General features: G+C 33.8%; 1 protein-coding gene across 1 annotated transcript; it reads left to right on the plus strand.

The window, feature by feature from the left end:
* Positions 1-14,839: 14,839 nt before the first annotated feature.
* On the plus strand, positions 14,840-17,621 carry LOC130936126 (thioredoxin-like 1-1, chloroplastic). Its single transcript, XM_057866131.1, has 4 exons — positions 14,840-15,347; positions 15,469-15,645; positions 16,042-16,206; positions 16,871-17,621. The coding sequence occupies exons 1-4, from the start codon at positions 15,078-15,080 to the stop codon at positions 17,126-17,128; spliced, it is 870 nt and encodes a 289-aa protein (XP_057722114.1). The 5' UTR covers positions 14,840-15,077; the 3' UTR covers positions 17,129-17,621.
* Positions 17,622-17,867: the final 246 nt, after the last annotated feature.

Below are 17,867 nucleotides of genomic sequence, written 5' to 3' on the forward strand. Positions count from 1 at the left end.
TAACTTAGTTTTTCAAAAATCACAATAATTACATGAACTTATTAGCTTAGGAATATGAGGTAACTACAATCATAAAAAATTAAAAAGAGTAATCTATAAATAACTTAAAATTTAAAAGGTACCATATAAGCAAATAACTTAAAATTTTAAAAATGACAATTTAAGCAAAACAACCTAAGCAAATAACTTAAAATTAAAAAGTAACAACTTAAACAAATAATAATTTATAATTTATAAATAAAATTTTAAAAATTTCTAGTGACGACACTTAAGCAAATAATTAGTTCAACAATATTAAAAACTATTCTGGTGAACAACTCAAATAAATAATAATTTTTAATTTTTAAAAATTTCTAGTGACAACACCTAAGCAGATAATTAGTTCAACAATATTAAAAACTAAATACGAAACAACCTAAGAAAGCGTATTAAAAGTTTAAAAAGTAACAACCTAAGCAACTAATAAGTTATAATTTATAAATAAAATTTTAAAATTTTTAGTGACGACACCTAAGTAAGTAATTAGTACAACAATATTAAGAACTAAATACCCAACAACCTAAAAAGGCGTATTTAAAAATTTAAAAGGTAACAACTTAAGCAAATAATAAGTTATAATTTATAAATAAAATTGTAGAAATTTCTAGTGACGACACTTAAACAAATAAATTCTCAAACTCAACGTATAAGTGCCACGTTAACATAAGATATCTCTATTTGTATTATTATATTATTATATATTTCAGAATCGTCAATGACACCAAACTTTATTCGATACTTCCTTAATAAAAAAAATCAGCATAAAAGAAAAAGTAAATGTATACTTATTCAATATCTAATCCATTGTGATTAGACTTTAAATTAAAAAAAAAAAATAAATAATCTTGGAGTTATAGATAAAAGGAGACGACCACAAACATAAACATTTAAAAGTTTTTGTAAAAATATAGGTAGACCTGTTGCATTTATATTAGTTGTACCACTAGTTTGCAGTATCCATAATATGACTTATAATAGCCAAGACAACACAAACAATATTCTAAAAAGAAAAAATTTAATGATTTAAATCCGCTAAATTTGTTGAGTTTTTAAATCTAAAAGATATACTTAAATAAATAAGATAAATAAATAAAAATAATATATGTGCAACGAATTGAATTTTTTTTTTTACTTTTTTTTTTCAGAATAAAATTACAGTATCTAATTCCTTTAAATGTTCAATGTTTTTGCCTTGATAAATTTTTAAGAATGCAGCTTCATTTGGAATTCCACCGATATTATTCTTAGGTCCTTCAAATCATACAAAGCTAGATAAATGAAGCAAAAAAAAAAAACTTTAAATAACACATATAGTTTTAAACTTAAGAGTTAAAAAAACACACATACACCTATTTTTAAATTGAATAACATTTTCATCTTTAAAATTGAAGAAAATCTTTGTGCCATACATAGAATTTTGTAAAATAATCTTTCCAGATAAAAAAGTAAAAAAAGAATACAATCTTGATATAAAAAAAGATATAGTGAAATAAAAGTAAAAAGAGAATACAATCTTGATATAAAAAAAGACATAGTGAAATAAGTTATTTTTCACGTCTTTTTCTCTTATATAGTATCCTGTCAGTTAATAATGTCCAAATTACATTTCAAATATAATTTGATTTGCTAATGTTATTAGATACCAGCCAGTAACATCATAAATAGTTTTTTCAATAGAAAGTTGTGAATGAATATTATCGTTAAATAATTTCGTTCTAGCAAATTATAAGACAATAACAGTTTCATCCTTATTTAGGGGTGGAAACAGGCCAGGCCAGGCCAAGCTTTGCTCTTAACAGGTCTGGTCTGTCATACAGTTAATTGGCCTGAGTCTGGCCTGCAGCCTGTTATAGGCTCTTTATAAAGTATTAGGCCTGACCTATTATTCAGCCTGACCTGGCCTGAAGCCTGTTAAAAGGCCTAATAATTTTTTTTACAAAAATAAAAATATTATTTTAAAAAATTATTTTTTAATAAAATTATTTATCTGTAATATGTCATATATTTAATATTTATAAAATATTTAAACTTTTAACGTATTTAAAATATACAAAAATATTTATAATAAAATATAATAAATTTAAAATATTTCATAATTTTGTTAATAATAAATAATTATTTATATATTTAATTATATTTTAACAAGTTCAGGCAGGCCTGACAGGCCGATAAGGCTAATTAGTGAGTCTGAACCTGACCTATTAACGACTTTTAAAAAAGCTTAGGTCTAGGCCTATTTTATAATAGGCCAGGCCAGACCAAGCCAAACACAGGCCAGCCCTGACAGGCCGCCTAGCCTTTTTTCCACCCCTACCTTACTACTAGAATCCAAAAAAATATTTAACTCTTGTGTATAATTGTCAAGAAGTACACACTATTATTTTTCTATGTAAAATACAATATTAAATATTAAATGTACTTTTTTTATTAACAATTAAATACATAAAACTTAAAATTATAATTAAAAAAATTAATTATAACTTAAAAAATTAACAATCAATAGAATTATAACAAATTATATACGTATTTTATATTTTAAAATTTAACACATTAACGATCTTATAAAATTGTACCAAATCACGTATTTATTTTAACAATTTCATAAATTTTCAAATATAATTTATATATAAAAACCTTATTTTTCAAAAAATAGTTACGATTTAAAAATTAATAATTAATTAATTAATTATTTTAATTTTATAAAGATCAATCACGATCAATGTCAAATTAATTAATTTTATAAAGACCAATTGAAAAATAAATTTATTTACTAAAAACAAATTGATTTACCAAAAATAACTTTTTTAATAAATTAAAATCTTTCAAGCACAAAAAACAATATTTTTATTCAAAAAAATAGTTATAATTTTCAAAATATTAACGATGAACAAATAAAAAGAGAAAGAGTAAAAATTGTTAGAATTTTAAAGAACATAAAATATTATAAACTTGAGTTACGAAAAATAATTCTATATTAAATAAATTAAGTAAAAATAATATTCGATATTCTTAACATGTTGTTTAGCCAATATTTATATAATTCAAGAAAATTTATCATACATTATATACTTTTATACTTAACTAACTAAAATTTAAAAATTTAGTTAAAAAGTTAATATTACAATATTAATTTTTTTAAAAAAAATATTTCAAATAAACTAATTTGTACGCATTCAACTTAAACATATTTTATTCGCACATTATCCAAGTTAATTCAAAATGAACTGCTTATAAACGAATTATATTTTTAGGAACTCGATTCACAATTTTCTTTTTAACATTTTAAATTTTTTTTAAAATATTCTTTTAATTTGTAATAACATCTAAATAGATTAAGATAAAAAGAGTTTGTTGTTAATAACTATAATAAGAAAAAATAGATAAAATAAATAAATTTATCAATAAATTTATCAACCAAATAGATGTAATCGAATCTAGAAGCATTTTTGAGGTTCAAAACTCACAAAACTAAATCTATATTGTGGGATACTTGATGATTCTGAAAGTCTGTGCACATTAGTCTGTTGGTTTAAATTCACCACATACTCATGATATGTTTAGTCTTGAAGTTACTCACATTGCATCCAACACCAAAATATATAATTTGATACGTCATTCTTTCTTTTAGCAAATTCATGAATCGGGATATAAGAGCCTTCTTAATTGAAGGATGTATTTTTTCTTCCTAAAATTGACAAACAAAAATAAAAAATAATTAAAATGAGATAAATAAACACATTTGAAATATCAATAATATAAATATAAACTTAATATTTTTTAAAAATGGTAGGAAACTCACATATTTATCGAGCTAAACTATCTCAATTGAGTATGGCAATGGAGAATTTTCGTAACTCGGTAGTGTCCATAATCTTATCACTTGTATACGTTACTTAAATTTAAAAAGTAACAACTTAAAACAAATAATAATTTATAATTTATGAACAAAATTTTAAAAATTCATAAGAGAAAATATCGAGCAAATAATTTCAAATTTTAAAAAATAACAACCTAAGTAAATAATAATTTATAATTTTTAAAAATTTCTAGTGATGACACCTAAGTAAATAATTAGTTCAACATAGTAAAAATTAAATATCTAACAACCTAAAAAACATAATTTAAAATTTAAAAATTAACAATCTAAGAAAATAATAATTTATAATTTATAAATAAAATTCTAAAAATTTCTAGTGACAACACCTACGCAAATAAATTCTCAAACTCAACGTATGAGCACCATGTCAGCATAAGAGCTCTCCATTTGTATTACTATATGATCCGCCCGTTACAAATCCAACATCATAACTCGGCATTATCAATCATAACTCAGCAAGTTACGTTATTACTCGGCAAGTTACGTTATAGCTCGGTATCTTACGTTACGGCCAGACTCAACGGATTATGTCCTGAAATCAAAACGCCCATTGTAACGTCATCACCCATCAAAACCTAATCATTGCTCTTCAATTTAGGAGACTAACAAAAATATAACTGACCTATCGTACTTCATCTATAAAGGTATGATATTCTATCTTAAAGAGAACACATTGAATTCTCAATACTAACTTAAACTTCGGAGTGCCTTTGTAAATACACTCTCCCCTTTTCTTGTTCATACTCTACACGATTGGACATCTCCCTAGACGGAAAGCTCGGACTGTCCCAAGGCTCATAGATCGGCATCGAAGATAACAACTCGGCGCCGATTCCCAACAGCCGAGCTCCCCTCCAGGTATCCATACAGGAACAATTGGCGCCTACCGTGGGGCCAAGAATATAGTTATTTCTTTATTTCATCAGCCTCGACGTTCTCACCTAGAGCCATGACTAAGGAACTTCCATCTACGCCATCTGAACTTTTTCGGATGGTGACCGAGTTACAACAAGCCAACCTGCGCATGGCGGAAGAGAACCAAAGAATGACAAATCAGATTGCTAATCTGAATAATGCTCAAATTGAAAATAATAATGATCGACAAGAGCGAACAGAAGAAGCCGAGCATCAGTAAGGGCCAACGCATGTCTCCGAAACTACTTGGCACGAAGAAGAATAGCCTAAACACAATGAGGAAGCTTGGCCGGAAAACAAAGATGACAACATAGAAAACTCCCCCGGGCCATTCACGACCGAGGTGATGAACTTCGTGCTGCCTAGGAGGTTCACTTTACCAACGACCTTAACCCCATATGATGGGTTAGGTGATCCAAAAAAATACATCAAAAAGTTCACCTCCATAATGATAGTAAATGGTGCATCCGATAAAGTTTTATGTCGTTGTTTTCCATCTTACTTAGACGGTCCTGCACTTGATTGGTTTTTTTTTCTTTGCTTGCATGTTCTATTTCTTGTTTCCGAGACCTGTCAAAGCCGTTTGAGGAGCACTTTGTAGGATCAGCAATCTATCTACATGATTCTAATTACCTAAACGCAATCAAACAAGGTCAGCACGAAAGCCTAAGAGATTACACGACTCGCTTCACAAAAATAGCTATGCGTATACCAGATCTCCATCCTGAGGTGGAATTGCACGCCATCAAAAGCGGACTCCGACCAGAAAAATTCCAGGAAAATATTGCTGTGGCCAAACCTAAAACTATAGCCGAGTTTTGTGAAAAGGCGAAAGGTCAGATTGACATTGAAGAACTCCGACAAGCTCAAAAAATAGAGAGACCACAATACAGAGAAGACGATAAAGCACGAGATAGCAAGAAAAACTTCAAGCCAACTCCCCGATATGAATCTTATACTCAGTTCAACACCAAGCGTGACAACATCATCAAAGAAATCTTGGATTCAAAGTTGATCAAGCCACCACGAAAAGCCGGCAACTATCCATATTCAAAAGGTGTAGACAGATCAAAATATTGTACTTTTCATCAAAAGCACGGACACACCACTGACGAGTGTGTCATCGCCAAAGACCTTTTGGAACGATTAGCTCGGCAAGGTCATCTCGACAAGTATATTGACAGTCATATACAACGACGCGCACCTCCCCCTGGTGACCAAAGCTCGGCAGCACAACATAGCCGATATAAAGAAAGACCGAACACCAATCCTCCCGACCAACCGAGACGTATCATCAACTGTATTTTCGAAGGTTTTGCAGGTGGAGGTGCTACAAGCTCGGCAAGAAAGCGGTCTTACCAAGCTATGCTTTCAATAGAAGCCAGTCAAAATCATCACCAGACACCTCCATACTTCCCTCAAATAACATTCCAAGACTCCGACTTCAACACAAATGTAACAAATCTAGATGACCCCGTTGTGATCTCCCTACAGCTCGGCGACCTCCTAGATAAAAAGGTTTTACTGGACCCTGGGAGTAGTGTCGATGTTCTTTTTTACTCCACATTTTAGAAGATGAAGCTGAGCAACAACATCCTCTAACCTTCCACTAGAGTCCTGGTCGGTTTCTCAGGTTAGAGGGTCCCAGTTATAGGCTCGGTGTGGTTCCAAACCACACTTGGTGAGGTTCCCTTTATCAAAAACTTTAGATATTCAATACTTAGTCATTGACTATCTTAGTCCTTACAATTTGATACTTGGCCGACCTTTTTCAAATAGGTTCGACGCTATTGTTTCTATAATTCATCTTTGTGTTAAGTTTCCTTTGCAGGATAATACAATTGCAACTATTCACAGTGATGCCTGAGAGGCCAGAGAATGCTACAACAATAGTTTTAAAAAACCTAACCAAAGTAATCAAGTTGTGTGCACAACATCAGCAACTAAGACGAGCTACCAGTCCTGGCTGACCTTGATCCCAGGGCAGGAATCCTCAAATGACCAACCCCGACCAAAGACCTGCATAAAATCTATTTTGCAGATAGCTCGGAAAAGTTCACTTACGTGGGATCCACACTAAGCTCAGAAGAGAAGGCCTTATTCCAAGCATTCCTACAACAAAATGCCGACTTGTTTGCTTGGACCCCAGCTAACATGCCAGGAATTGACCCATCCGTCATATCCCACAAACTGGCATTGGATCCGTTTGTCTGACCTATAGCACAGAAAAAGTGAAACCTCGGCCATGACCGCAAAAAGCCTCTTTGGAAGAAACCAAGAAGCTCATCAATGCTGGCTTCACTCAAGAAATCAGGTTCACAACATGGTTGGCGAATGTCGGCATGGTGAAAAAGCATAACGGTAAATGGCGCATGTGTGTTGATTTCACTGATCTCAACAAAGCATGCCCAAAAGACTTTTATCCCTTACTATCTATTGATTGTTTAGTTGACAATGCTTCTGATTATGAAAAACTTAGCTTTATGGATGCATACTCTGACTACAACCAGATTCAAATGCATCCATCCAATCAAAGTAAGATAGCTTTTATTACTGAATATGAAAACTACTGTTATAAAGTCATGCCATTTGGCCTTAAGAATGCAGGTGCAACATATCAACGCCTAATGGAGAAAGTATTTGCCCAACAGATCGGCAAGAACATTGAGGTTTACGTTGACGATATGGTTGATAAAACGAAGATCAGCAACAACTAGCTTGATGACCTCACAGAAATCTTCGGTCAAATCCAAAAATACAACATGCGGTTAAATCCCGAGAAGTGCGCCTTTGGAGTACAAAGTGGCAAATTTCTCGGTTTCATGCTCACCAGCCGAGGTATTGAATCAAATCCAGAAAAGTGCTGAGCTGTTGTGGATATGAAGAGCCCACAAACTATCAAAGAAGTCCAACAACTAACAGGAAGACTTGCTGCACTCTCTAGATTCTTACCTTGCCTAGCTTCTAAATCTTTATGTTTTTTCCAAACTTTAAAAAAGAAAAAGGCATTCCATTGGACTGATGAATGTGAACAAGTACTCACAACTATCAAAGAAACTCTTTTAAAACTACCAATTTTACAAACACACCTTCAAGGGGAACCACTATTTTTATATTTATCTGTGACTAACTGGGCTATAAGCTCTGCTCTTATTGCAGAAAGGTGAAAGCAGCAATTGCCGATCTACTTCACCAACAAAACACTTCAGAATGCAGAACTTCGCTATCCGAGCATTGAGAGGCTAGCTTTGGCTCTGGTTTTCTCGGCACGAAGACTTCGGCCATATTTCCAAAGTCATGTCATCTATGTCCGAACAGATCAACCCTTGCGACAAGTCCTTCAAACACCAGAACTAGCTGGCCGACTAGTAAAATGGTCGGTGGAGCTGTCCAAGTTTGATATCAGATACAAAGGCTGATCATCCATCAAATCTCAATTCTTGGCCGATTTCATTGCCGAATTCACAGTCCCATACGCAACTGAAGATTCACCCGAATGGTCTTTATATGTTGATGGCTCCTCTAACCCACACGGGTGTAGAGCTGGAATCATACTAGACGATGAAAATGGTAATGTCATCGAACAATCACTACACTTTTCCTTCAAGGCAAGTAACAACCAGAGTGAGTATGAAGCTCTTATTGCTGGGCTCAGACTCGCAGCCGATCTCAACATCGACGAGCTTAAGGTATATTGTGATTCCCTGCTCATCGTTCAACAGGTAAACGAGCTATACCAGGTTAAGAATCCTTTATTATCCAAATACCTTGCAATTGTTTAAACTTTACTTTCAAAATTTCATAAATGTGACATTGAACATATACCTCGGGAGGACAATAGCAGAGCTGACACCTATCTAAGCTCGCCAGCACTCAAACAAATAATTTTTCCCTTCACCAATCTACGCTAATTAAACCTAGTATATAATTAACAGAAGTTCTAAGTGTTACACAGGACGCAGACTAGAGAACACCATACATAGCTATCTTCGGATAGGGAACTAGCCAGGCGAAGTTGAAAACATTTGACACTTTCGTTGGCAAGCTTTGTTTTTTACTATATATAACAATTGCCTATATAAACGAGGATTCTATCGTCCTTTACTAAAATGTCTCTGCAGATCAGAAGCCGATCTTGCGCTAGTCGAGGAACACGAAGGTATTTGTGGTACACACCTTGGAGGTAGGAGCCTGTCTTCCAAAATCCTCCGAGCTGGTTTCTACTGGCCGACATTGCAACAAGATTGTAAAACAAAAGTCAAAACCTGTGACAACTGCCAGAAACACAGTTTGGTCACACACCTCCCAGCAAAACTCCTACACAGTTCCGAGGTAAGTTGGCTGTTCAACCAATGAGGGCTCGACATCCTCGGTCCCTTACCCTTAGCGGCCGGGTAGGTAAAATTTTTAATAATAGCGATTGATTACTTTTCAAAATTGTTAGAGACGCAACCCTTAGCAAAAATCGTCTCACAACAAATGGTTTCCTTTATATGGAAACATATTATCTGCAGATTTGGCATACCTTGGAAGATTATCACTGATAATGGCAGCCAGTTTGTCGATAAAAAAATCATTTCCTTTTGTAGAACTTAAAAGTCAAACAGCATTTCTCATCGGTAGAATACCCACAAACAAATGGGCTAGCAGAAGGCACGAATAAAGTCATCCTACATGCCTTAAGGAAAAAACTTGACGAGGCAAAAAGCCTTTGGGCCAAACTCATTCTAGAGATCATATGGGGATACAATACCACCATCCACTCAACAACAAAGGAAACACCTTTCCGAATGGTGTACGGCTCCGATGCAATGATACCTGTGGAGATCTCTCAGGCCTCACTCGGAACTCAAATGGCCAACCATACTACAACAGATAAAGCTCGGCAATCCGAACTAGACTTCCTTTAAGAACTCCAATCTTCAATAGCAATCATACACCAAGCTATGAAACAATATATAGCCCAGCGATACAATCAGAAAATTCACCCAAGGTCCTTTGAAGTAAACGATCTTGTCCTCAGAAGAACAGATAGAACAGGCCAGAAAACCACCAAGCCATGGCAAGCTAGTAGCTAACTGGAAAGGCCCTTTCCAAATTATTGAGGTCATCGGCAACGGAGCCTACCGATTACAAACCCTAGATGGTAATATTATACCTAACACTTGGAATGTATCATCTTTAAAGTTATACTACAGTTAAAAGTCAGGAACAGGCGAGTACTATTTTTCCTACTGCCAAGATTTTTCCCAAAAGCGGGTTTTGCTTGGAGAGGTTTTAACGAGGCTGGCCTACCTACACCTTTGTAATCAAAGGTCTTTCAATGTACATAAGTTTCTTATTTTTAAATTCCTTTTCTCACATTAAGTTCATTTTTTTCTCAAACTATACTCTTATCATTCCAGCCTCTATTCACAATCAAACCCGTCAGGGGTTACCGATCAAACAACACTTACCGAACAAACAAGAATTGCCGATCAAATACCAATGGCCGATCACATCGAAAAGTTACCGATCACACAACCATTGTCGATCAAACTACAAATAAACAATCGCCGATCAAGTCGGACATCACCGATCAAACAACAATTGTCGATCATACGACAATTGCCGACCAAATCAGACAAACCAATCTATTCATCTATATACAAAGAATTGGTATCGTATAAATACATCCTTCTATTCTTTGCAATTTGGCAAAACAGAAATAAAATCATCTATCTTCCACAAAGGATTCCAATATTTCCGTCTCTTTGCTTTTTTCTAAAGCCTTCATTTGAGCAGTTACCTCAATCATCCCCGTTTCCATGCCTGCCAAATCAGCCTCTTTTTCCTTCAAATCATCAACTCCCTTGGCATAGTTCTCCTTCAGTAACTTCCGTTCCTTCTCACTTTCACCTAACTTAGCTTCCAAATGAGAAATCGTTGCTTTCTTTGACTCCAACTCCTCCTTCAATAAGATTGAATTTTCTGTACGACCAACCAGCTTCTTATGCTTCAGCTCTTGGCTACGACCCAGACTGGAAACCTCAAACTAACAACCTAAAAACACAAAGATCAGTACACGAAACTGTTCACAATATATATATATAACCTAACCACTATTTGCATATACTGGCCAATAGCCACCTCCCCGAGCTCATTTGCCAAGCTCACTTCAGTAGATGATTGGCAAACATCATCGGCTACAGCCATGAAAGGAAAGTCTCTACTCCAAACAGACAAACTATCACTTTGATCAGTAGTGACATGAAACTTTTTATGGTTATCCATAAAATTGTGAATTTCCTCAATGGGAAGTTTTTCGCCATCATTATCCGATTCCCAGGACAGATCCACTACATCCATTTTTCTCTTCTTCAAAATGACCTTTTTCTTTCTCGGACGAGGTTGATTAACCTCTCCTGCAGCAGTGGCAACCTTCTCTGGTTTAGAAGTCGATCCCTCTTTGTCTACATTTTTATTCCTAACCTGAGCCCTCAACGTAGCTGCAAACTCTAGGATATTTATCACCTATCAAAAACATCAGAAAAATTTTTCGTAAGAAAAATTGAATATCCAATAAGCAGAATGGTCAAAACACAGAATGGATACCTAAGTAATCCATCACAGCCTATCTATTATCATCCCACTGTAACAACTCAAAAACAGATATCAAATTTTTACGGTCAACAACTTCAACCAGATACTAAATCACACACTCAACTCTCGGACCAATGGTTTCGAATCTGAGGATATTCTGAGGTTCCGAACACCACTACAAAGGAAACCTCTCACACAAGTCCTCGTCCAAATAAAAAGGAAAATCATGCTCAACACTCCGAATTTTGACGTACATCTCCTTAAAATTCTTAAACGAAGATTTATACAGCTTTAAAATAGCGAAACCCGACGAGCTATTCAAATTCACCCAACCCCCCTTCCACACCCCTTTCGCTTGAAACATCGAAAAGAACAACTCCAATGTGGGTTTCTCCTCCGAATACTCCATTAACACTTCAAAACCTCGAAGGAAGGCCCAACCGTTAGGATGAAGTTGAGACGGAGCACAATTCAGCTATTTCAAAACTTGGCATTGAAACTCCGAAAAAGGAACTCAGAAGAACTCAGAAGAACCACCTCTATGAAAAACACGATCCTCTCCAGAGCAAAGGTAACAACTCCAAATGTAACCTAGAGCCTACTCTCACTACCTTTTTCAAATCTATTTCTCTAATGGCATCAGAGTCACAAAACAAAGGCACTCGACTACTGACGTCTTCATTAACCCAATCGTACGACCAATCTATCCTCTCCTTCTTATCTCTCTCAAACCCCATTAGCAAATAACAAAAACAGAACGACAAACACAGAAACTCAATGAAGCAAAAATTAGAAGGGAGAAAATCTACCACATACCTCTTTTACTCATTTTCTTTTCTCTGGAACCTTCACAATCAATTTTATCTCAAATGTCACAAATGATTTGGAAACCACACTATTGGTATTCCAATGCAGTTAACCAAGAGTTACACAACTCGTTCAGTTCCATTATACCCACTACTCAATCACATTAACCGTTCAGGGAAGTATTGGAATGACAAGCCACTTAATGCCATCATTACTTCTCTCTCCTCATTAAAAATGGTTACTTTTACTATTCTTTAATTTTTATTTCATATTTTTAATAAAGCATCTTGAATTGGGGGCTCCAAGCCTAACCCATTTGCCGAAGTTATGCATCTACTCAATGGCCGACTTATGCTTCATTAAAAGTTCAACCTGCTTCATTAAAACACTTTTCCAGGCTAAACTTGGGGGCTATGATCCCGCCGTTACAAATCCAACATCATATCTCGGCATTATCAATCATAACTTGGCAAGTTACGTTATTACTCGGCAAGTTACGTTATAGCTAGACTCAACGGATTATGTCTTGAAATCAAAACGCCCAATGTAACGTCATCACCCATCAAAACCTGATCATTGCTTTTCAATTCAGGAGACTAACAGAAATGTAACCGACCTATCTTACTTCACCTATAAAGGTATGATATTCTATCTTAAAGAGAACACATTGAATTCTCAATACTAACTTAAGTTTCAGAGTGCCTTTGCAGGTATACTCCCCCTTTTCTTGTTCATACTCTACACGATTGGACATCTCCCTAGGCGGAAAGCGCGGACTATTCCAAGGCTCATAGATCGGTATCGAAAAAAACAACTCGGTACCGATTCTCAACAACCGAGCTTCCCTCAAAGCACTGGCGGAGTTTGAAACAAAATTTGGAGGGGGGGGGGATAGAAGATAATTGTCAAGATGTTTTTGATATGGACCCCATTTAAGATAAGCTCGTCTAACTTCATATCTCTGATTTGGGTGATATTGCCAAATTTAAAGCCGTTTTTCAGGGTCTCATTCCAAAGAATTAAGGTCAAACTTATCAGATGCAACTCTTTAAACTTTTGAAGGTTGTATCTCACTTTCTTCGTGATTTATTAAAGTAGAAGAACTATCTACAGGTGTTGATATTGTAAAAGTTATATGTTCTCCTTCTTGAATATTAGCCTTCCTCTTAAAAAATCATCAATTCTTTGATTTTTTATGGTTATTTTATATAAAAATTTAAATATATATCCTGTAATATATATATATATATATATATATATATATATATATATATAAAAGTTAGAAGGACAAATATTAAAATTTATAATATTTATTAAATTTTTTTATCAATTTATACAAATATAATAATACCAATATTTATTGAATATTTTAATATTTTTTATTATATAAAAAATTAAATTAAATAAACAATAAAATATAAAATAATATTAAATTACATAAATAAAAAATACTTATTTATTTATATTTGAGCTCAAAAGTAAAGGAATTGTTGCTTATTGAATAGAGAGTTGCAAAATACGAATACACTCAATTCAATTCAAATCCAAACATGTTTTGAATGTGTAAAACTAAAAATTATTGTGCAATCAAAATAAGAGATGAAGATTCAACTTTGATATTTTAAGTCATAATAAAGTATTTGAGTCAATTAAATTATTTTTTATATTTTAAAAAAATATTACTAATTTTTTTAACAAAAATTTGAAAGAACCATGGTCCTTATTATCTTAACTAAACTCCGCCCCTGCCTCCAAGTATCCATACAGAAACATTATAAAAATAAAAATAAAAAATCTAATACATTTGAGTCAAATCGCTATACATAATTTATTTTGGTAAATAAAATATTTATTTTATTTATTGAAAAAAATCCTACATATTAGGTAAATCTTAAAAAAAAAAAATTGTGCTTTCTGACTTCCAAGTCACAGTGAGGTGGCAAACAAAGAAGCTGGCGGGTGGCCTTATCCAAAAGCAATAACTCAATGACTTCAAAATCAAAACCCATCACAACGATTATGAAACGTGTTGCAGCCTGCGACCTTTCACCACATACAATGCTCCCCACCAAACCTTAAATAAATTTAAAAATTAAAATACTTACTCTTGTGTAGTATAAAATTGCGTTCCACCACGGGGCCACAAGAAATCAACACGTGTCCAAACGGATCAATCCACACCATCCGATCTTTCCGACGACCCCATCAAAAACTCGAAGTTCAATCCAATCCACGCAATAATTCAACATTATCGGTTTTATAATCTTACCCTTTAGCCACTACTAGGTTTTAGAGGCTTCGGTTATCGGTATCAGTTTTTTATTTGCACATAATTAAAATTTTCATAAAAATAAATTTTTACAATATACATTAAATTTTTCTAAAGTTACCTAAGTAATAAGTATTTTCAAATTAATATTATATATTTAAATAAAAATATAAAAAATATTTTATGCGTTAACATTTATTATGTTATAAAATAATATTTAATTGTTAGGTAAATCCTTCAAAAATACCAGAATAATCGCGCCATAATTGTTTTTGTAAAAAAATTATTTTTGTTATTTGTTTATTAATAACGTAATATGTTATATATTGCTTTTCTAATACTTCCGTTTACCAGTTCAAACAACTTTTTATCTTTTATCCCACTTCTCACGGTTGTTTGACGTTGCTTTTCAATAAAGCTTTTTTCTTTTCAATCCCTTATCCGTCGCCGGTTTTTTCTTTTTCTTCCTTCTCCATCTAAATTTTCTCGACAAAACCCGAATCCGAAGATAAAATATTGAATCTGAACGGAGAATTTGTTCTGATTTTGTGAAGTTCTGAAGAAATTTCAAACGGAGATAAAGAAAAAATGGCCGAGCTTTTGACCAAGACGAGCTTGGTTTCTTCATGGCATGGAGATACACAACATCATCATAATCCTAGGGTTTCTGTCGTTCCTAAGAGTTATAGCTTCGGTTATGGTTTGAAGAGATTCCCTTCTTTGAAGATGAAATCACAGGTGCTCAGATCTTCAACTCTGTCATCTGATTTTCATGGCAAAAAGCTCGTATTTCGTGTGAATAGATCATCATCGCCTGACAGGGTTAATTCGCAGCTTCGACCTTCTATAGTGTCTCAGGTTGGTTAAAATTAATTTTTTGTTTCTTTTCTCTGGATATTAGGGATTTTGTTATTTTTTCATGAAATAGTATCCGATTTCTTCCAATTCTCTTTGTTAAGTTTTAATTTTTTTTGGTCAGATGACTGGTAGAATTGGTAAGGTTCAGAAATGGTGGGAGAAAGGGATTCAACCGAACATGAGGGAAGTGACTTCCGCAGAGGACCTTGTGAATTCACTATTGAACGCAGGGGACAAGCTTGTTATTGTTGATTTCTTCAGTCCTGGTTGTGGTGGCTGCAAAGCCCTTCATCCTAAGGTATATAAATTCTTCACAAAAAACCCCCTTCTCTTTTGGTTTATAGTTATAGAGATTAGGGTTAGGGAAAATAACTGTTTCAAATTTTGGGTGCTTTTTTCAGATTTTTAAAGAAATAATTGTGTGTGTATTTTTAAAGAAATAATTACAAAATATGAAAAATGGTTTTTTTTTTTTTTTTTTAAGTGGTTTTTTGGTCCCTAGTGGTTGAATTCATGTTCCTTATATGTATATTCTCTTGTATGAGAGACTAGATCTGAAACTGTTGACTCTGCCATCAACAGTTCAGACTAAATCCCATATCTATTAAGCCCTATCTTTGTTCATGACTCTTATATTTGGCTAATTTGGAATGTTTCTGAATTTTAGTGTTACTTTTTGGTTGTGGTTTTGCAGATATGTCAATTGGCTGAGATGAATCCTGATATTCAGTTCCTTCAGGTGAACTATGAGGATCATAGATCCATGTGTTATAGCCTCAATGTCCATGTTCTTCCCTTCTTCCGCTTCTATAGAGGAGCTGAAGGTCGTTTATGCCAGTTTAGCTGTACCAATGCTACGGTTAGTGCAGCATTCTGTTGTCAATCTCAATCTTGTTCCATATGTGATCAAATACTTGTTTACTTTCCTTGTTTGGTTAATTCATATTGTGCATGTTTGAAATCTTTAGCACAAGCCATGGTCATTATTGTATTGTTCCCCTTTTCAATGTTAACTCGTTAACGATGAGTTTACAGTTCACAATTAAACTCTTAAAACTTTGAAGTTGTATTTTTGCAGTCTAAGTAGAGTTTGATTACCTTGCCCACTTTATTGCCTAATATGGTATTGGATAAGATTATGAGCTCTGACTGTTTGATTTGAGGAATAATGTTAACGTGAGACCAAGTATTGAATATTTAGAAATGTTTGGGAGACAATAAAAACTAGTCCAAATCAATCCAAAGTTGTCTTATTTTACATTCATTAATTACCTCTGAAATAAGTACATAATATTAGATGTAATAAGTATGTATTTTTGGACGTTATATACATGAATTTTAGATGTTAATTGTCACCCTATCATTATTGTCAATATTTGCTTTCACCTTCATAAATTATAGATGTTTAATTCTTGTATTTCCTGACGGATTTGTTCATATTCTTTGTTGGCTTAATTGGTAGGGAACATAATAATTAAACAGTATTCAAATTTCAAACTCAGTTTATTTTTATCAAACTACAGATCAAGAAGTTTAGAGATGCATTAGCTAAACACACTCCAGAAAGATGTAGCTTGGAGCCAACAAAAGGGTTAGAAGAGAAAGAACTTCTAGCACTTGCTGCCAACAAAGAACTCAACTTCACATACACGCCAAAACCAAAACCAAAACCGAAACCAGTTCAACCTGCTGCACCCAGTTTAAATCCCCTCCGTTTACCCTCATTCATAGCAAAGTCTGATGTCTCCAAAGACAGAACCTTGGCCACTTCTGGCAGATGATAGATGTGGGGCCAGTTTAAGCAAAAGAACCCCATGTAACTTCATCCCTTGTACAGTCTGTAATATATATAGCCTGTGATATTGAGAATGAGGATAATCATCGAAGATGAGGGCACACAATAGGTGTGTGAATCCTCGATGTAACTTCTTCATCCCTTGTACAGTGTGTACTATCTCCTTGTAATATTATAGTATGTGGGGTTGAGAATGGGGATAATCATTGAAGATGGAGTCGCAATAGTGTGTGTATTCCTCCATGGGTCTTGGATTTCTGTTTTTTTCGAATCCAAGCCTTGTTGGATGGTATTAGAGGGAAGTTAGGGGATTTTTTTTATGCATGTCTCCTCCATGCTTTTGGTTAGGGGGTGGAGATTATAGGATTATTATTAGTTTCCATTTTCTTTCTTTGGTGTGTTTTAAGAAAGCTCTGAGTCATATTTATGTAAGATAAGAGTCATTATGTTATTGAATGAGAGTTTACTTTGCTGTTCTATTTATATAAGCCTACTATTATTTCTTGAGAACCCCCTCCCCCCCCCCCCCCCCCTCTCTTTAAAAAGTAATAATTAGAAAACTGATGCTGCATGTTGTGATAAGTATCACACCTCAGTTGGATGTCCATTAATATATGGACAGTTCAATTTTTCAAAGTTGAATGACATTGATTGAAAGTTGAAAAAGGAAGTCTTCTCATGTTCTCAAAGTTGAATGATATTGATTGAAAGGTGAAAAAGAAGTC

The sequence above is a fragment of the Arachis stenosperma genome, chromosome 6, assembly GCF_014773155.1.
Source record: "Arachis stenosperma cultivar V10309 chromosome 6, arast.V10309.gnm1.PFL2, whole genome shotgun sequence".
Classification (NCBI taxonomy): domain Eukaryota; kingdom Viridiplantae; phylum Streptophyta; class Magnoliopsida; order Fabales; family Fabaceae; genus Arachis; species Arachis stenosperma.

What these genes read in the sequence shown, in the direction of transcription:
- LOC130936126 (XM_057866131.1), top strand. Translation starts at nt 15,078, where the DNA reads ATGGCCGAGCTTTTGACCAAGACGAGCTTGGTTTCTTCATGGCATGGA. An exon ending in GACCTTCTATAGTGTCTCAG is followed by an intron (nt 15,348 to 15,468) that starts GTTGGTTAAAAT and finishes TTTTTTGGTCAG; the next exon opens with ATGACTGGTAGAATTGGTAA. An exon ending in GCAAAGCCCTTCATCCTAAG is followed by an intron (nt 15,646 to 16,041) that starts GTATATAAATTC and finishes GTGGTTTTGCAG; the next exon opens with ATATGTCAATTGGCTGAGAT.